General features: G+C 33.4%; 2 protein-coding genes across 3 annotated transcripts; one reads left to right on the top strand and one right to left on the bottom strand.

The window, feature by feature from the left end:
- Positions 1–3,418: 3,418 nt before the first annotated feature.
- Positions 3,419–15,742, bottom strand: LOC134237704 (ubiquitin conjugation factor E4 A-like). Of its 2 annotated transcripts, XM_062719840.1 has the most exons (18): positions 15,680–15,742; positions 13,806–13,922; positions 13,175–13,264; positions 12,941–13,044; positions 12,352–12,507; positions 12,060–12,210; positions 11,693–11,904; positions 11,344–11,529; positions 10,733–11,066; positions 9,439–9,693; positions 9,010–9,266; positions 8,605–8,765; positions 7,274–7,466; positions 6,942–7,055; positions 6,416–6,667; positions 4,990–5,241; positions 4,630–4,787; positions 3,419–4,303 (listed from the first exon to the last, which is right to left on the bottom strand). In XM_062719840.1, exons 2-18 carry the CDS (start codon positions 13,918–13,920, stop codon positions 4,189–4,191), a joined length of 3,105 nt encoding a protein of 1,034 aa, XP_062575824.1. In that variant the 5' UTR covers positions 13,921–13,922; positions 15,680–15,742; the 3' UTR covers positions 3,419–4,188. The 2 variants fall into 2 exon arrangements, with proteins under 2 accessions (XP_062575824.1, XP_062575825.1); XM_062719841.1 differs by lacking the exons at positions 12,941–13,044; positions 13,175–13,264; positions 13,806–13,922; positions 15,680–15,742 and having other exon boundaries at positions 12,374–12,506.
- Positions 15,743–16,134: 392 nt separating this feature from the next.
- Positions 16,135–20,861, top strand: LOC134237703 (HAUS augmin-like complex subunit 2). Its single transcript, XM_062719839.1, has 6 exons — positions 16,135–16,291; positions 18,075–18,167; positions 18,385–18,454; positions 19,416–19,548; positions 20,350–20,458; positions 20,677–20,861. The coding sequence occupies exons 1-6, from the start codon at positions 16,172–16,174 to the stop codon at positions 20,791–20,793; spliced, it is 642 nt and encodes a 213-aa protein (XP_062575823.1). The 5' UTR covers positions 16,135–16,171; the 3' UTR covers positions 20,794–20,861.
- Positions 20,862–21,410: the final 549 nt, after the last annotated feature.

Below are 21,410 nucleotides of genomic sequence, written 5' to 3'. Positions count from 1 at the left end.
TTCGCGCCCAGTTTTTTAAGACTCTAAACAGTGTTTAGCAAAATAAATATATTCCAAAATCTTAAAACATAGATAATCAGAGATTACAGAGCTCACCTCAACGAATGTTGTCTTTAAGTAAGGCAAATCAAGTCACAAAAGTGTACATCCAAAAATGCAAAATTTATACAATTTTGATACTTTGGAATAGACCTATATAAAAACTTAAAACTAGTTCTTCATCATGAAAATGTAATTAAAATCCAGCATCTGAAGCAAGATCGAGAGTTTTCATCCCTCGATGCATCATTTGTGCAACTTTGGTTTATATAAGCCTTATAGTTTCTTGGTGATAGACCTGCACCCATAACTTTTACGAGGTCTATTATCTGGAAAATGTATGTCGAATTCAGCATCTGAAGCAAGTCCATTAGTGTTCATCCTAAGATGTATCATCCATGCAAGTTTGTTCAACATAGAGCTCAAAGTTACTTGGAAATGAAACCTGTATAAAAAACTAACCTTTTCACTAATCCGGAAAATGTAGGTCAGATTCAGCTTCTGAAGCCAGCCTAGTAGAATGCACCCTTAGATGTACCATCCATGCAAGTTTGGTCATTATAGGGCTCAAAGTTACTTGGAAATGAATCCTGCACCATAAACTTTAACCTGTTTACTCAACCGGAAAATGTAGGTCAGATTCAGCATCCGAAGCAAGTCTGGTAGTATGCATCCTAAGATGTACCATCCAGGCAAGTTTAGTCATTATAGGGTTCATAGTACCTTGGAAATAAACCTGCACCAAAAATTTTAACCTGTTCACTCAACCGGAAAATGTAGGTCAGATTCAGCATCCGAAGCAAGTCTTGTAATATGCATCCTAAGATGTACCATCCATGCAAGTTTGGTCATTATATGTCTCATAGTAACTTGGAAATGAATCCTGCACCAAAAACTTTAACCTGTTCACTCAACCGGAAAATGTAGGTCAGATTCAGCGTCCGAAGCAAGTCTAGTAGAATGCATCCTAAGATGTACCATCCTTGCAAGTTTGGTCATTATATGTCTCACAGAAACTTGGAAATGAAACCTGCACCAAAAACTTTAACCTGTTCACTCAACCGGAAAATGTAGGTCAGATTCAGCATCCGAAGCAAGTCTGGTAGTATGCATCCTAAGATGTACCATCCATGTAAGTTTGGTAAACATAGGGCTTATAGTTACATGGAAATGAGACCTACACCAAAAACTGCACCAAAAATGTTAACCTTCACCAAAAACATTCACCTGGTCATTCCTTTGCTGAAATTGCAGCATCTGAAACTTTGACGGGTACAATGAAACACATTAGAAACATCTTCCATGCATGTCTAATCAATATAGGACATAGAAGTACTTAAAAAGAAAACTGCTCCAAAAAACTTAACCTTAACCCGGGACGCCGACGCCGACACCGACACCGAGGGTATCACATAAGCTCCCCCCAACTTCGTTGAGGTGAGCTAAAAATAAACATTTCTACCCCCTACTGTACAATGTATATCTTTTTCAAACATAGGCGTCGGAACCGGGGGGGGGGGGGCTAGGGGGGGCTTAGCCCCCCCCCCCACTTTCTTTCCAAATATATACTTAGTATAGACATTGAACATATCTTCGTAAGTTTAGCCCCCCCACTTTCCACAGATACGTCTTAGTATAGTTTAAAATTGGGAAAAGTGTTGGTGTTTAGGAGAAATTTTTGGTACTGAAGTTCGAACCTACCCCCCCCCCCCCCCCCCCACGAAATAGGATTTTCATGTTTGGGAAATAGACATTTCCTTTTTTTTTTTTGCTTGTCAGGTTTTTTTGGAGGTACAAAAAAATTTTTTCTTACACTTAGCCCCCCCACTTTCAATTTGCTTCCGACGCCAATGTCAAATGTTAAATCTTTTGTTTTGTTAGTGTTTTTATGCCCCCCTTCGAAGAAGGGAGGGTAAATTGCTTTGCTGCTATCTGTTGGTCGGTCTGTCGGTCCACTTAGTTTCCGTTCATTTTCTTCACAACCATTGCACGTACTGAAATGAAATTTGGTATGCAGATATATCAGAAGAATATCTAGGTCAACTTCTGTTTTGAGTACGATTGCGCCATTTTGGACAGAGTTATGCCCCTTGGACTTAGAAAAATTCCAATTATTTGCAGTTTCCGTTCATTATACCCCCCGCTTGAAAAGCGGGAGGATATATAGTAATCGTTAATTCCGTCCTTCCGTCCGTCCGTCTGTTACGCTTTGGGGAACCTATCTCTTATCCGCAACTCCTCTCATACCACTGAATAAAATTTGATGAAACTTTCACAGAATCTTTATTACATATTGCCATTGTGCACCTCCTATTTTACTTTTTGATCCGACACATATTTTGGGTTTCACGGCCACACCAAAACATGGACTTTGCCATTATAACTATATGGAGGCGGGGGGTATCATTTAGTGAGCTCATCGCTCACAGTACCTCTAGTTTTCTTCGCAGAGGTTGCACATACTGATGTGAAATCCCTTAGTATACAGATTTATCAGATGAATATCTAGGTCAAGTTCTGTTTTGGGTACGACCGCGCCATTTTTAACAGGGTTGTGCCCCTTGGACTTTGAAAAATTTCAATTTGGGGGGGGGGGGGGCATAAGTGTTTTACAAACATCTCTTGTTTAAACCTATGTTCAAGCAAACAACACAAACGTTTTTATTTGACCATAAATGTATGACTTAAACCAAATGAGTGACAATACCCTGTCTAAACAATGTCATTTTACTTTAGAGTTGTAGACATAAAATATTTAACTATCCATTGAAAAACTTACGGAGGCTCGTGATTATAACCAGAGGGTGTTTCATTGCCCTGATACATATAATTGGACATGGTCAAAATGATGATCGTAGTTTATAATTTGTTTTATTTATAGGTTACAAGTCCTTTTTTACTGATCCTTTATTATAATTTCGAACATCTTGACTTCTCTTACATTTTAATGAGAGATTTTAACTTTACCTTATATTGTTTTATGATCCCGGGGCCAGCCAGGTGTTACAATTTGAAAAGTTTACTTACAACTTACAAACATCATGCTGATTGCAGAAAAACTCACCTTAGCCTTTGGTTCGAGTGAGCTATATATTTTCTTAGAATAATCAAAAACTTAGATGTTATATCATACTATCTATAGCTGCATGCATTTACAAATCCCTTGAATGTGCCTGTATACATTTCAAACAATTTATTCTTATCTATAGGGGAAAAAATAGAGAAAGAATCATTTTATTCAATATTTAAGGAAAGAATGGCACTTTTAAGTAGAAACGGTTTTATAGAAAATATAGTGCTACCTAAGTGAATGTTATAGGGAACGAAGACAACGGCTGTAAATGTAATTTATTTTACTGTAAACAGAAAGAGGATAACAAATAATCATTATAATTTTACTTGAACTAAAATTACAGTGGTTTTATATTTAGTCATACAAGAATATGCTTCCCTGTTATAAAAAAAATATGCACTTGTTAAAAGCCGTCCTATTGCCACATACATATAATTAGTAATATTTGAATAGAGAATAGATAAGATTTACCACATCTACATGAATGATGAGGTCTGACAACAGTATGCTTTGTTGATATCATAGTATGCATTATATCATACAAACTGTCTTACCAGTTAATAAAATATGCACTTATAAAACCACATTCCTATTGTTACAAATATACTTTGTATATATAAATTTATATGAATGTAGAATAGATAAATCCCACAGAGGAAGTTCATCATTTTTGCCATCTATAACATAGCTTACCAAGATCTCAATGGCAAATGAATCCAGTGAAATTTTCTTTTTATAGTTTACAACCCTGTAAGTCCACAATAAACTTAAAAACTGTTTTTGGAATATCAAAAACTCTTGGCACTTTCATACAAATCTGACACATGCTAACATTTTAATGTTGGCTAAGCCATCACAGATAAAGCAGTGTAATGTATAAACATGTTTTAAACACTTTCAGTAAAGTGTAAGGCAATCAAATCTTTCTCTGTTGTCTCACATCAATAGTAATTTGATAAATGAATTTCCAGATATTGCTTCCTTTCTGTACGCAGTGTCTGGAGAAATAAAACTTTATTCTGTTTGTAAATACATACACACTTCATGTTCACACAGAATGAACTGCTTGGTGTTTGTCATGAAGATTTTTTCTTCTCCTGAATCCAGGCATCTATCCTTTTTTTCAGTTCAACATCAGGAATGACCATGTCTAGGGAGAGAGGGGATCGGTTGAAGGGGTCTGTCTGATCACTGGTAAAAAAAACACAGATTGATAAATAAAAATAAGCAAGATTTCATAAGATCAAGTACAGGTATTTGGTCATTGTTCTAAAAATCATTTGTTTTCTTTGTCCTTTACAAATTCTTAACAAAACAAGAATCCTTACAATCATAAAATACTCATCACCTGGTAATACTTGGATATTTTTATGATACATGTATTTTAAAAATTATGTGTCCATTTCAGTCAAAGATCATTAAGTATTATTCAATGTTTGGCCAAATAAAATGGCATTATATAGATTTTCCTATAAGCACTAGTATTTTTAATATCATTGAAAAAAAAAGTCTTATACCTTAAGATATGCCTGGCAATAATTGCTCTATCCACAATATTTTTAGAGGAGGGTAAAAAGACAGGGTCTCTCATTAGAGTCCCCATGATGGGATCCAAAAATTCCTCAGGGGCATCAGAATACAGCAATTCATCCTCTGCTTGTTGTTCTCGAAGAGCCTATAATACATGTACAAAAAAAGTTACACTTAAAATTCATATTTGATATAGATAAAAATCTACACTGTACTTCATAATTTCAATACTTAATTTCATAAATTTTAAAATTCATTCATGCAAATTAACATTACAGTGTACATGTATATACTTCTACTGAAATATCAGGACTTTATCTCTTCTTCCTGTTTTTCTCATTACATACCTCTATTTTATCCCTAAGAGAATCCACTTGGCTGATCATGGTAGGCGATTTTCCAATTTTCTGTAACACACCTGTGGTTTTTTCAAAGAGTTCTGGAGAGTAAGATCTGCCGTCAGCTGACACAGCCATACAGAAGGCCTCATTATCTCCAAGATTTAAATAAATCTGTGTAATGTCTGACACCATCTGCTGAGGTTTAAACTCAATCTCATTCTTGTCTCTAACATTGAAATTTCTCTGTTTAGGACCCACCTGAATACGTAAAATAGAAATATATTATACACTGAATTTGAACTTTGTCTTTTCATGCAGCACATGTTGAATCTTGAGAAATAAAGTACAGTCAAAACCTCTTCATCTCTAAAGAGAAAAAAAAAACATCAAAATATCTGAGCATTCGAGAAACATCCAGGGTAAAATAGTACAAGAATGTGGGTTTGGGAATTCCAAATGACTTCAACATACCCATGAATTTTGAAATATGGTAAACCAGCTATTATTCATGTCATCTTTTATTCGAGATTTGTTAGTTTGAAATAAATCTGCAACAATTATTTTCCACGAATAAGGAAACATTGTTTATAAAAACAAAGCAAAACAAGAAGTGTTTGTTAAACCTGAGCACTGTATCTAGGAAAAAAGCAAAAATCATTTTATCAATGAAAAGTTTTAACCAAAAGTGGTCCCAACCAATCCTTAAAGGGTAGAGGGTATGATCTGAACCAACTTGAATGACCTATATGCTAAAAATAGCTTTTTGTCTGCAAACTTTAACCTTCACCATAACTTTTGAACCATGAAATATAGATACTTCATATTTGGTATGCATAATACACTAATTAAGTTCTTTCAAATGACACCAAGGTCATTGACCTTGTGACCTATATGCTAAAAATAGTTTTTTTGTCTGCAAACTTTGCCATTAACTTTTGAACCATGAAATATAGATACTTCATATTTGGTATGATACTCCACTAATTAAGCTCTTTCAAATGACACCAAGGTCAATGACCTTTTGACCTTGACTGTGACCTGTTTGCTAAAAATAGCTTTCTTGAACCTTCTCCATAACTTTTGAACCATGAGAGATAGAGACTTCATATTTGGTATGCATACTCCACTAATTAAGTTTTTTCAAATGACACCAATGTAAATGACCTTGTACCTTGGCTGTGGCCTGTATGCTAAAAATAGCTTTTTTGTACCTTTGCAATAACTTTTGAACCATAGGAGATAAAGACTTCCTATTTGATATGCGTACTCCATTAATCAAGCTCTTTCAAATGACACCAAGGTCAATGACCTTGTGACTTTGACTGTGACATATATGCTAAACATAACTTTTTTCAAACTTTGTTACCGCAGACACATAGTGCTTCAAAAACACATCTTGTTTAATGATGTAACAGCTAAAACAATGACTCACCAGATGCTGAAGAAAGTAGTTGAGCATGCCAGCTATTCTGTCTACCATGGAGCTATGACAGAAGATGGATTTGATCTCCCTGGTGATCAGTTCCAGGGCGTGGATGGTGTAGTTCCCCATCATGTTATGGTAGCGGGCCAGCATGGTGGTCTGGCGCAGTGTGTTCTCGTTCTCCTGCCGCTGCTGCTGATCCAGGCTGTTCCAGTCTCCTCGGTCTTTCTCTGCCTGCTTGTCCTTGATTTGGGTCATGTACTGTAACAAATAACTTAATTTTCAAATACATGTATATTCTTAAATAAGCAAGAGGGAAAAATTAAGCAATTCACTCTATTAAAATTTAAAGACTAAATTGAAATCAAATTTATTTTCATCAACACTAATCAAACATAACAGATCATTTTTCATTTACTTCTCATTACAATCATTAATGATTTGACTTATGTGGAACTCTTCAGTTATGCAGTATATTTAGAAGCTAAGGTGTAAATTATAAGTTTTCTTCATTTTCAGCAAAAGGCTTACTTACATCAAAAGCTTCATCTAGGAGGAATATAGCATCATTGATGAGGAGATTGATAAAACGAAGGAACAATGGAGGATCAGTGTCCTCAATTCTCTCCTCAGCCTCCTCAGCCAGTTTCTGAAGTAAATAATCAATGTTAGAAGAATAAACCTGATATAGAATTCTATGGCTATCTCATGCATGGAGTTGGCATTCTATTTTTGAGGAGTCATACTGTGAGATAGCTTTGTTTTAAGTGGGAGATAAATAAAAAGGAAGAATTTTATTTTTCTTTCCCCAGACAAAAAATAAAAATGAAACATAAGGTAATTGACATGGAAAATCTGTTTACTTACTTTAATACACTTTCTATGAAGAGTTATCTCCCATATGTGTTCGAGAACCATGTACATGGGTCTCCTATAATTAAACTTCTGTTCAAACTGTACACTTTGTCCAGTCATCTCGATACTGACAAAGACATTCAGAAGCTTCTCAGCTAGATGTTCTATCAGTGGGTGCTTCACAAACAGCTGTTCTCGGGAAAACCTGTAAAAGAATGAAGGGATGACATTTTTGTTGTTGTTGCAAATTTGATAAAACATTTCCAAAAGTAATTCAAATGTGAATGCAATAGTTAACTTTGAAAACTCTGTTTCACTAACCTCAGGGATTGACATTAACGGTTGTCCGATTGCCCGGGACAAGTAAATTCTCAGTTCGGGCAAGTGAAACTATCAATGTACTTGTCCGATCGGGCAAGTGGATATTTCTGATAGAAATATTATTTTCAATCTCACATAAGTTTCTAAACAACAAAATAAATTAAACACTTGATTTCCGCCAAAAACGGGACATTGTTATTGCATTCGGAATCCCTCGGTAGCGTTTCTGGATCTTACCTTTATTCAGAAATCGGGTTCGTTTTTCTGTTTTCTTTCGTAGTTTAAAAAATACGATTATCTGTCTGACAACTTACGTTACAGTCTTATTATGAAATAGAGATTACAGAATACTTTCTCTACCCAATTAAGGAATTATATGAAGAACGCCAATTATTCACGGGTGCACAATGTATCTTGATTCAAAACATAACAACTCTCTTCCTTCTGGCTTCACCTCAGCTTTTTAGAGGAAAAATTACAATTTCAAACAAAAATCGTAAGAAAATAATATTCCTGCAGTACTCTGTGTGTTTTCAGGATAGTTAAATGACAAGAAAGTGTTTTACATACATGTACATTTACAAATGTAGCATCACCATCATATCAACATTTTTTTCCGACAGTTAACTTCAAAATAGAGATTAATTTGTCAACTTTTATATTTACAACTAATTAAGGTACAATAACTGGTTTTTTTCTTAAAAAATTTTGGGCAACCAAATTTTGCATTCGGGCAAGTCAAAATTGTAGTTAACTTGCCCGAAGGACAAGTGGAAATAAAAGTTAATGTCTACCCCTGAACCTCTTATTTTCATATGTTATTTTGGCATATGAGAAAAGTGAACAATGTCTTTTATACATTTAAGTGACTTTACAACATCAAGCTAAATGACAGACAACAAACTGACTTGGGAAGAACTGGAGAAAAATGATCAAGATAGAGAGAAGTGGAGAAGTCTAGTCCTTGCCCTATGTATCTTTACAAACATCTAATTAACTGAGAGTATGTAAACTATTTTTACCAAGACAGGATACCCTTTGATGAGGAGCCCGACTCTGCCGGGAGGAGGGAGGCTAGGGTCTCGGCCAGCTCTGCCCTCAGGTGAGGATTCCTCATCCTCTCAGGGCTCCCCATGTAAACCAGGATCAGGGTCATAAAGTGCTCCAACTTATCTCCGGCCATCTGCAAAGCAAAACAAGAGACTGATGATGTGAGTGTAACAAGTATATTCTTTTTCATTATAATTCTTGTATATATGTACATGTACAAATATCTATCACAATATATTCTAGAGAGAGAGGGGGCAACTTTGATCTCATATTACTTCCACACTGAGGTTAACATACAATTAAAAACTTACAGAAAATTCCTTCAAGACATTCAATTCAGTTTTTTATTATACATGTAATAAGTAGAAAATCATTACCTCATACATATCTTCTTTAAATCTCTGAAGAAAAAGTGTAAAATCGGTGACATTCCCCATGATAAATTCTGGCACACATGTCAAAACTGTAGGAACAGTTTTAGGCAGCGGAAATTTCACAGGCTCAAAAGTTTGACAGTCTTCATTTATAGCAATTTCTGAAAGCCATGTGGCTGTAGCAAGGTGAAAGTTCAAGGACATTTCTAACAACCTTGGCTCTGTTAATGCAGCTTTCATACAAAGGTATAGAGTCATTCCTTTAAAAAAACATTTGTTTACATTAAAACCACATAATTACATGTACATAACATTAAAATGGAAACTCAATAAATTTCAGCATGTCTTGCTATTTTGTGCAATTGTTTACAAAAGTGGAGGGTTTTTTTTCTTATTAAAAAATCTCATAAATTGGTAAGAAAAAGAAATCACCTTTTTCCATTTGTCTTTTTATACTGCGTACTGGTTCAACTTCATCATTGCCTTGACCCCTGACCTCATTGTATAACCTTTGCACTCTATGAAGTTCTTGATTTAGTTTGAGAAATTTTTCATGTACAGTATGAAAACTCATATAAATACATTGATGAGTCATGAAAAAACACTCCGTGATGAAATTATAATTCTCATCTGTTGAAATGCTCTCATTTTCTTCCTTTGGAACTAAACAAGACTCCTTTGAAAGTCCTAAAATGTAAATAAGCCCAATTTAGTTTCTTAAATTTCGAATTAGAAAACCTAAGGACCAATGGTACAGTCCCTGACACAACAAAAATACAGCAGTCTCTAAAATTGTTCAATGTCAAAAGCTAACTTTATACACTTGAATGCAAAAACTATTGGATGAAACACATATATTTCTGTGGAAAATCAGTGCCACCATACAGACATGTAGCATAAATTAATATCTCATGTTGCAAAAAATATGTCAGAATCTACTGCATTATATGATATTCAAAAGTGTTCTTGCTGGAAAAATGCTGACAAATGCTCTCTATATTTTCGAAATGAAGAACAACCACTCAAAGTCATGTTAAAGCAATATGAGCTGCATGTTTGACATCGGAAATTTTTATTGCAAATTTGTAATTAACTAATTTAATGACAGAAAAATAAATCATTTATCAACTTCTGTTGTTCATATTTTTAATGGAAATTCTTTTTTATTAGCTTTAATTGAAGGAAAATTGAATTATTGTCATCCTGTACAATAATGATTTCTTATTTTGAACAATATATTAGGTTGTACAGAAATATTTCTTCTGAAACATTTTTAAACTTTATTTTGGGCTTATTGGTCATAAGGGTTTAAATTACGAACAAACTAATCAGAATTGCACATTTTCCCAGCAAAATAAAATTCTAAGAGATACACTCATATTGCTTTAAGTCTGAATCTTGATTTTTTTGTAAATAAACTCAACGTTATTAAAGCTACAGTGAACTAATTACCTTTAACATATTTTTTTCTGAGATGAAAGTTTAAAAAAGGTTTTAAACTCAACTTTGATATATTGCTGGATTACACAATTTTCTTTGAATTTAGGGACTAAAATGAATGATTAATACACTTCCTTCTTCGAAATCATTAATTTGTAAAACAATACTTGAAGAGACATCTCAAAGCAATTGTCTCATCTGTGCTTTAAATTAATGATGGCCATAATTCTACAGGGTTATCCATTTAAAGTGACAATGGATCACTCTGCAAGCATTCTTAACTCACCTTCAGTGTGTATCCCTCTCTCCTTTGCCTCTTTCTCATTGGCTGCCACCATCCTACAGTAAGTGGGCTGGACTTTCAGCAGCTTGGCAGATTTCGGTTCAGAGAACGGTTTACAAAGTCTGAGCATGATAGAGCACAGGTTGAGGCAGAACCCCTCCGAGGCGTACATCTGTGTAAACAGCTGGGGCATCTGAGAGGACCAAATCTTTGTTCTTCCCAGATTGGCGTGAATACACTTCCCCAGCCACTGCAAGACTTTGTGACGTAATTCGGGGGAGAGCTTAATGATCGCAAATAGTAACTGGTACACTTTTTCACACATGTTGGCTAGGGGCTAAAAAAAGAGGACTACATTTGATGAATCTCAGTTTTAGTTTTGTTTTTTAAAGCACAATTTACAAACAACTATGTTTAGCACACATTTAAAATAAATTTTGAAAAATGTTGCTCACCAAGCACTTTAAAATAAAGCAATGTAAACACTTTTATAGGTTTCCAGTGGTGACGGTACATATAAGCTCTTTCTATTCAACAGACATATAATGAATATTTTGACTGAAAGTGCAATAACTTGATGAAACTGAAAACCATGATGTTGGATATCCACTGACCTGCTGTATACTAGATTCAGTAGCTTCAATATCTTGCTTTGTCCTGGTGGAAGGATTTTCGAAGAACTCGTATGGCCCAAGCTCCATCTGAGGTATACAGCTCAGGGTGAAGACCATGCCTAACAGCGTGCTCTGAAAGTCTCGGCCTTTCTTCCAGTCTTTGGGTGAGGAATGCTCTATAAAAACCTACAAAACATATTTTGGATGTGTTTGTAATTTAGAGTAATTAAGTCAAACATGTGAAACATGTCATACGTTGCATGCAAAAAAACCCAGTTTGACATTTTAGTCACTGTTTTTGCAGTAAGACTATATTTTGTTTTGGACAGAGTTCTATTTTAGCAGCTACCTCAGCTAAACTTGCTTTCCTGGTGAAGAAGATGAGAAAATCAATAGCTTTGATGACCCCTGGGCTGAGGAGGGAAAATTCTTTCAATAGATTGTGCTTGGTGAGTTCTAGGAGCGGCCTAAAAACCTGGGAAACGGACCCATCTTCCGCATTGTCCTCTATCTGCTGGACAAGGTCATCAAAAAAATGGAGGTAAAGGTCACCTTCTGAACCTGTACAAAAAAACACATTTTACAATATCTACACCTTATATATAGAAATTGAAAATATTTTTGGTTTTTCTATTACATCATCATGTGTTTTAATACTTTGCATCCATATCTGTGTATTAAACATCAGTTTACATTAAATATCTTCTATTTCTTACTCAGTGTGAAACATGCCTCTTCCTCATATAGGTCAACAAGTTGTCGCAAAGGAACCTGGGAAGGATAAAGTTCATCCTGCTGCAGACAGATCCTGGCATTCATCAGAATGACATCACAACAAGCTGCCAGCTCACTGGAAAGGTCTCTTTTCTAAAATGATATAAAATGTTTACATCAATACACATGTATCATCATATTATTCTTTAATCAAATTTTACTCATAGTACATTTTGAAATATCAAAATTTTCTTGAAAATTCTTTAAATTTTTTTAAAAAGATTAAAAACATGCCTTTGAAAGAAGATTTTGTTGCCTTTTATAACACTGGTACAAGTATCTCAGAACTTCTGACTCTCCTGCCAAAGAAGCAGCATTTAGGTCATCCTTGTTACTCAGATTAACCACATCTGCCCCCGGATTAGGTAAAAGTAGTCTCTCAAACACAGCCTATGTTGAAAGATAAAGTATCAGTTGAAATCAAATCTATGCTATATAAAATCTTGCTTGTCATATGGCATAGTCATTTGTGAAATTTATAAATTCCTGTGCTTGGCATTTTTGATATTTTTGGAATACATATAAACTAGGTTAATATATTCAGTCAGCAAAGGATATGCATATAAATCTTGATGGGGACAAAGATTGTCTAATCTTTAATGGTTTAATTTACTATAAACCAATTTTTTATTCATGTGCAAGAAATATCCGCTGTCATGGCAAACTACTTTTAAGTAACTCAGGAATATTAATTATTGTGAACCACTTATTTGCTTTGTTTTTGTATCGAATGTTTTTTTAGTTGTAAAAAATAAATTGTCACAGATTGATTTTAAACTGACCGATCTTAAATAAAAAATGACACAAATAATCATTCATTTACCTGTTCTAGATTGTCCATCTCCCACCATGTCTGACCCTCCAGTGTGTCATACATCTCCGACATAAAAACACACCTGGATGGTCTATCTTCATAAGGATGAACTTCTACAATTCATTTTAATCAAATCAATACAAACTTTGTATGCAAAAACTTTTGCATTATTACATTCCAAATTTCTTCTATATTTTTTTCAAAAGTTACATATCTTGAAGACAAAATGTCCTGAATTTTCACCTTTGTCTAATGTGATGAGAAAAACATTCTCTATCATCCAATTTATGGCCATTTTTCTCTGAGTATCATCCTCTTCCTTGTCTTCATTCTCTGTAATTATTACAAAAATCAGTATATAATTAATAATTAATCAGGGATAATTATGCTTTTTTAGTGATGCATTTTTCTACAATGCTTAAACCAATCACGTATTCCTGATACAAATATGCAATATTGATTTACTATATTAGTTATGTTAGAGAGAGAGAGAGATTGATAAAAACAGCAATATTACATGTAATGCCAAAATATAATTTCCAGAATGGGCAACTGTCCTCCAGTCGGATTTTTAGAAAAAGGTTCCAAATCAAACTATTTTTTGTACAGGATGTTTTCAAAATGATAAGTGACATTCAAAATTGAACTACTTGAATTGATCATTAACCTGGTAAATAGTTTTTGATTATGTGGTAAAATGTAAATGCAACCATCTGTCATCTTGGTTCCACTGAGTTCTATATATAAAAGAAATTTGACTGTATATAAAATATCAGAGATGTGTAATTCTAATAACTTAACATTCTAGCTACATGCTATATTGCCAAGTGGCTCCTAAAATTTAGAAGTCTACATATAGATCATATCTAGAAACCTTTTGGAGTTTCACTTTGTGTTCCCAAAGACTGTGCACTGTACTGTTCTGCATCTTCCACACTGGTAAACAATGCCGCAAAAGGATTCTGTGTCAAGTCTCTTTTTTCAGACATTCCTAAATATATTTTAGCTTCATTTATATAGTGTTTCATAACATAAAAAGAAAATAACATAAAGTAGTACATGGGAAAAATGGACAACTATAATTCTCATAACAAAGTGGTTGTAGAAATACCTTTGCTTTTTATTTTCAGTCATAAGATATGTAGAACTTTTTTGGTATTGACACAAAAATATATACTCTTTATATTTAGGGAATAATTGTCAATTTTTTTATTTCATGATGTGATCAATCAATTGGCTTGTATGATAATTTGCATAAATGCAAATGCATAAAATTATCATGCAAGCCTATCGGTTTATCATCATCACTAAACCAAAAAATCAGAGAGTTAATTATTCCTTATATTTCCATTTTCTTGATTCCACAAATTCACATGCTACAGGCCCACTTCAGTTTCTATCTGTTCCACCCAACAAATATTTTATTTTAAACCAATTACATCTACTGATAGTATTGATGATTCTAGGTTCAACAGCTTTCCAGTTATAAGCTGGACAGGATTTTGCCATATTTGGCCATATCATCCACTCTTACTAAGGATTGTTTAACTTAAACACATCTATATATATTTTTTAAATTTGACCTAAAATAAATTAAAGAGACCTGTAGGTAGGATGTGACAAACTAGAACTAAATTAGGATTCTAGGTCAAACCGTTTCCCAGTTATGAGTCGGACAAGAATTTTGTCAAATGCTTGGCCATATCATCTAAATTAAAGGTCAAAGCAACCTACTTTAATACATGTAAGACACATAATGATACTGACTTTTACCTATTTTCATTTGTAACCCTGTTACAGGGCTATTTTATCTAGTAACAAAGGTTACATATACAGTGTATCTCTCTCAATTAAAGGATGCTGGTGTAGAAGGGCCTGTATTTTTGAGTTACATTGATTACAGCTACATTGTATATTTCTTCGGTGGTAAATGGTTACAGTGGTTACAGATTACCTAAAACCAAAAGGGTTCTTATTTTTTAAATTACATTAGTTACTACTACATGTGTATATTTCATCGGTGACATTTGGTTACAATGGTTACAATTATATTTTTAAGGGGTCTTTATTTCTAGGTTACATTGGTTACAGCTATATTTCTTTGGTGACAATCGGTTACATTGGTTACAGATCATCTTTATTCCAAGTGGGATCTTGTAGACATTGAGGTAACCAATGTACAAATTACTGAATAAATGAAAAAATGCTCGTTGTAACCACTGTAACCAATTAAAAACGGAATAAATGAAAATTTTAAGTTCCCCAGTGAAAAGGTTATGTAACCTGTGTTACCGGTTACAAATCTTGCAATATATGAACCAAGATGCTGTTAATATTCTAGGCCTTGTATACTGATATAGTAATTAAATTTTAAGGTTAGACCACAGGCGCTGTGTTATTATATAGTATAAAAAATAGCCTATTGTATGAAACAAGCTCCTGTGGGTTAGACGTCTGACGGACAAGAAAAAACCTAACAGAGCGAGACAGCCACATAGACTGATAAATGGACAGATAAACGAACATAATAGCCAAACCAGAATGCATTCCATCTTAAGTCAGGCGTATAAAAACATTCATAGAATATATTCACATTACATCATTAGGGCCTTAAAAAAAATGCAAGGCCCACGTTTAAATTATAACAGGAAATGATCAAACGAGCATAATCATAACATTTAAATGTATCCTTAATTTTAACTTTTCATAAATGTACATCAAGCAAATACAAACACGAAAACAGCTTACTTTAAGAATAAACTTTTTTTCCAACACGTCAGTGTGAATGACCGAACAACGTGTTCATTGGCATAAGTCCGCACTCTAATCGATTTTTGAATAGAGACAAGGACAAATTGATGTGAAATTCCTGAAAGATTTCTTTTAATATTTAAATACACTCAAGAATCTAAATTACTTTTATTTAAGCTATATTTGCTAAAATTTACTGAATATATTTCAATTTATTCATCCGCGCTATGAAATGACTAAATAGCGAAACAATATATCCTCAACATTGTTGAATTATTCATTCGTATGTCCAGGAGTTTAAAAAGAATTATATTTCAATGTTATTTGATAATTAAATAAAACTTAAGAAAGAAAACAAGAAAATATTATTGCTTGCATTTTATTATTATTTTATTTAACTCTCCCATGATTCACCGATTTCGTCATTTAGTGAAAAAGACGTGAAGCTCTTTAGTGTTTGGAGGTAAATTTAAAATTTACATCAACAACATGGATCTTGACAGTATTACAAGAGTTGGTGAGCAAAATCCATGGAGTGACGCCGATTCTGCTCTGTCTCCATTGCTGAATGTTTTAAAATTAGCAGAGAAGTTGGGTTATGTACAAAAGGTACTGTTTTGTCCAATACAACTAGATATCTATTTGTCTACTTGATCATCTTGTAAAAAATATGTTTTGAATATTCTTCCTCAGTCTTGCACCCTTCAATAGATTAAATACTCTGTCAGTGCTACATCGGAATACTTTTAATTCAACAGAATTCCCCTAGTAATCAACAAAATGTCCATGAAAAATGAGAGAAGTGGAAGTGCAGAGGGATAGTTCTTTAAACATTTAATAAATGTCTAAAAAAAATGTTACAATTTCAGTTGGATCATTTAAGTCTTCAAACTTGTGCTGTTTAGTTTTGAGAAATAAAACATTTCATGTGTTAAATAATATGTTGACGATGCTACCATTATGGCGAGCGTAGATATTTCTTTTATTATAGTTTTGATCGGTCTTGCACCCTTCAATAGATTAAATACTCTGTCAGCACTACATCGGAATACTTTTTAATTCAACAGAATTCCCCTAGTAATCAACAAAATGTCCATGAAAAATGAGAGAAGTGAGAGTGCAGAGGGATAGTTTTTTAAACTTTTAATGTCTAAAAAAAATGTTTCAAATTCAGTTGAATCATTTAAGTCTTCAAACTTGTGCTGTTTAGTTTTGAGAAATAAAGCATTTCATGTGTTAAATAATATGTTGACAGTGCTACCATTATGGCAAGCGTAGATATTTCTTTTATTATAGTTTAGACTGGGCTCATCAAGTTGCACGTGCCATTTGATGTGTCTCGAATCTGACGTCACATGACGTCATATGTAAGTTTACATTACCAAAAAGAAGCCTGAACAGTGCTGAGAGAAAGGAAGAACGTTTCTTTTACTATTTATTTTCAATATTTATCAATTAAATCAAGGCATGATAACTTTTAATTTAATTTTTGCTGCTAGAACATACTTTAACAAGTGATGCATTTGGGTCCAGAGTTACTGAGGAACAAAAATCTGACGAATGAATGTGCAATAGTCTGAATTTTCTCTTCGCCCAGGTGTTGCTTTAAGAGCTCGCAGTGATGAGCGTCGCAACGCTCTCTGCACTCACTATTACTATTATTATTAAGATTATCCTCAAGCAAATATATGTCGTAATGAAGTCACAAAAGTAAATATGTCATACACTCATAATGAGTAATAAGGTTTGTGTGTGATGAAATTGGAACGCATGACCAACGGTGAACCCAAATTTTTATCTAGATTGATGTTTAAAAATGATACTTGTACCTTATTTCTTAAAAAAGATGTGCATCTGAATATACTTACAAGGAAAATTTCAGTTAAATAACCTGTATGGGATATTTTAAGAAACCATTTAGGGTATGATAATCATAACCTGTTCTGGATTTCATTATCATTTGGACTACATAACCTGTTCAACACATGGGCGTTGATGGACAAATAGAGCTCAAGATGTAGTAGTCTTATTCATCCTGTCTACAAAATAGACAGTGCAAAAGAATGTTTTGTATCCAATATGCCTCTGACCATTTTAACGAAAATTTACAGCATATTTCTAAGTTTTGTTTTGATCCTTTCTTAGTTTGCCCAAATTTAAAATTGTTCCCAAGAAACTTGTATGAAATGGGTTCTAATGTAAGAGTTGGTAAATTAAAGCAATATTTTCTCTGTAGAAAATTTTTGCAGAAGATTTTTATTATAATGCTAAATAAATTTCTTTTGGAAAATATAAGAGAAATAAACCTAAAAGCTAGCATTTAAATTAATAAATATGATGTTTCTCTGAAACCAAAAAATAGAATTAATAAAATTTTTCATCTTGTTAAAAGAATAAAGAAGAAAAATTGAAGAGTTCAACGGCATCGTTGGCAGTGATAGCCTTACTTAAGGAGATTACAAAAATTCAGAAGGAACTTCATCAGGTACAGTGTATTGTAGCAAAGAACTGGGGTTCATTTACAGGTAATGTGAATGCCCAGTCCTAACAATACTCATTCATTATAATGTATCACCAAGATGGTGAGAACTGAGAAACACCATATGTAAACAGATTTTTTTATTTGAATATTTTATTCTTTTCAAACTTTTCTTGATTCTTACAAAAGTATGATTTAATCTGACTGATTTGTTGATTCATAGGTTGATTTGGAAATCCAAAAGAGGATGCAGGACAGAGAGACTAGTGATATAACTCATCTGGACACAAGGGGTACAGTAACATTATTTTATCCTCTCGTAGCATACAAATGTATTTGAGGGTCAAAAGACCAAAGGTCACAGTTATAGTCAGGTATTTTCTTTTAATGGGTAGGCCTAGTGTAGACACAATAACCAGAGTACCATTATGTCTATGACTTGTAAAAGAAGTGGAAATGAGCAGAGCTGAGGAATACATCTATTCAACTACCTATGGTCTAAAGTTTAAGGCCAAAGTTAATATAAATCCTTAACAATGTACATGATGTATACTACTGGTAGTCAATTTCTCATTTCCTTCTCGCTAAGAACTAGAATTTTTGTGATAAAAACATTTCTTTTTATTTGAGTGTTTAGGTTAAAAAAAATATTGGGATTTTTTAACAATGTTTTGATTTGTACAAAGTCAATCTTTAACTTGCTGCAATTGCCTGCAAGTGTATAATAGATTACCAGGTAAAAGTGACACAGGGCTTTACATTTGGAAGTTGTCCAATGGTCAAGGTCAAAGACTTGGATATGTTTACCTAGACATATATAAAATTTTAGAAAGTATCATTTGAATGAAGAAACTAATTTCAGGGTCAATAGTCAAAGTCAATGATGTGTAAATAGAATTGGGAAAAAAGCATATCATTTGACTTAATACATGTACCAGTGTCATACATTCTACAGAAATACCTTGTGCCAAATGTAGAAGCTTATCCAATTGTAGGGGCAAAATGGTCAGAGGTCAAGGGTAGTCATTTATGTTAATTGTATTGTGAACAGCATATGAATACATGTATCCCAGTACATTGTTTGAGAAGCTGTGTTCTGGAATAAAACATTGTTTAAGAGGATTGTAACCCTTTGTTATATTATAAGTATGTATAATTAAAAAAATTCCATTAGTTTTAACAGTACTTTATGGTTGTAGTTTAAATACACACCCTTGAGTTATGTTATGTAAAAAATCTGCAATTTTATTTCAGAGAAAAGAATAAAGAACATACAAAGTTTGAATGGTCACATGCAATCCATAATCGACAGTAAAAGTCAGTTAAAAACTCGACTTCAACAACCATTTGTTGGTGACTTTGTAAAAATTGAAGCACAGTATCACAGGTACACCCTAATATTATTTGTCCAAATTTGGAACATTTTGAATTGTTGTTTATAAAATGTTGAAAGAAAAGTATTGCGATTTTCTTCAGATTATTTGTTATTTTGCCTGCAAGTTTAATAAGGATGTAAATGTTTAAAATCACACAGTTTATAAATACAGTATTTCAATTTAAATGAATAAAAGATTAAATAGTATTAAAAAGAATCTTGAAACATATACACCAGTTTATAGTATGATGTGAAATACAGTTGAACTTCAGTATCTCCAACATAAAATGGATATATCAAAGTGATTTGGAAGTCCCAACCACATTTTCTTTAAGAACCCTCTCTACTTGACTTATTCCTGTTCACTCCTTGGGGAGCATAGGGCCGCAACCACACCGCACCATCAGACTCTGTTTTTGGCTATCCTTTTTAGTTGGGTCCAGGTAAATACAACTTCTTTTGCTTCCATTTCTACAGATCTTCTCCAGGTTTGCTTTGGTCTCCCAACCCTTCTCTTTCCTTGTGGAATCCAATCCAGAGCTTGTTTGGTGGTGTTGTTTGAGGGTTTGCGTAAGGTGTGTCCTATCCAGCCCCATTTTCTCTTATTGATGTCAATGTATATAGGATTTTGGTTGGTTCTCTCCCATAGGCTGTTGTTTGATATGGTGTCAGGCCATCTGATGTTAAGGATATGGCCTAAGGATATGAATCCTTAGATATCTCAAACTTATTTCTCGATCCTATAGAGTTAGAGATAATGAGGTATGACTGTGTCTGTTAAAAATATTTACATTTTATCTTATATTTGGACAGGTATGCAGCAGAACTTTTCCCCCAGGTAGCCCCAGTCCTAGCAGATCTCAACACACACTTGGAAAATATCACATGGGTTAAATCCTTGTCCTTCAGTGATGGGCAAATGGTAAGATTTTTCTGAACCATTGAAAGTTTTCAAGAACATACTCTCTATTTATTTTACCATTACTCTCCATTATAGAAAGACTTGCAGCTCTTTCTCAAAAGAAATACAGTGTACATTAATGGATTTTACTGCATGAATTAATTTGGGTATTTATACCCAACTTGAGTACACATTCAATATTGAAAGCTGTTTAAACTTTTAATGAATATCTATTTCAGGAAAGTTTGTTGAGTGAAATTAACAACACATTAGCAGGACTCCAGACTTCTTTCCAGTTGTTGTGCCAAATGAGGAACAATATGGCCCAATTTCACGGACTTGAAACAAAATCCTGACAACTGATTGTTTTCATAATACTGTATATAACTTAAATGTAGATATTAAATATAATTGCTATGAAGAATATTGTGTTGCTTGATTCTAGAAATTGAAAAAAAGTATATATTTTCACATTTCACACAAAAAAAAAAAATCTTATTTCATTTTAAAAGTTATTAAAATTTTTAACTTTTTTTGCTGCCATATTAATATACAAATCCTCTACACTTTCACAAAAATTTAATTTTACCCTATATATTCCTTTGTAAAAAAAAATTATCTTCCATTGTGTATCTGCAAAATATTGTTACTATGATTTTAGAAAATTGAGATCTACACTATTTCCTAAGCAAAACAAACACACACTAATCATGGCTTTGTTATTCTCTAAAAGAAATTTTTCAAAGATTTTTTCCCTATATATCCTATGTTAAACTTTGATCCACCATTGTGGTCCCACCCTTTCCTTGGGGCCATGATTTCAACAAACTTGATCCCTAGCTGGGACATTCTTGTTCCATCGTCATACCTCTAGTTTTAGATTTTTCAGTAATATATCACTTAGTATAAAAAGGTGTTGTCTTTTCTGAAAGAAAAGTAAGGGGTAGTAGTTCCCTTCTTCCAACAGAGGTAA

Source organism: Saccostrea cucullata, unplaced genomic scaffold (assembly GCF_032062105.1).
Source record: "Saccostrea cucullata isolate Sc308-1 unplaced genomic scaffold, CSIRO_AGI_Scuc_v1 ctg11, whole genome shotgun sequence".
In the NCBI taxonomy this organism is placed as follows: Eukaryota; Metazoa; Mollusca; class Bivalvia; order Ostreida; family Ostreidae; genus Saccostrea; species Saccostrea cuccullata.
Note: the sequence above shows the minus strand (reverse complement) of the source record. Positions and strands in the feature narration are given on the sequence as shown.

Bases quoted from the DNA above. Each gene is read 5' to 3' on its own strand.
- LOC134237704 (XM_062719840.1), bottom strand. From the start codon at position 13,920: ATGTCTGAAAAAAGAGACTTGACACAGAATCCTTTTGCGGCATTGTTT. The intron at 12,211-12,351 runs GCATGTTTTTAA...ATATCATTTTAG, and splicing joins AACAAAATCTTCTTTCAAAG to AAAAGAGACCTTTCCAGTGA. The intron at 4,304-4,629 runs GTATAAGACTTT...TTTTTTTACCAG, and splicing joins ATTGCCAGGCATATCTTAAG to TGATCAGACAGACCCCTTCA.
- LOC134237703 (XM_062719839.1), top strand. From the start codon at position 16,172: ATGGATCTTGACAGTATTACAAGAGTTGGTGAGCAAAATCCATGGAGT. The intron at 18,168-18,384 runs GTACAGTGTATT...GTTGATTCATAG, and splicing joins TTCAGAAGGAACTTCATCAG to GTTGATTTGGAAATCCAAAA. The intron at 20,459-20,676 runs GTAAGATTTTTC...TATCTATTTCAG, and splicing joins CCTTCAGTGATGGGCAAATG to GAAAGTTTGTTGAGTGAAAT.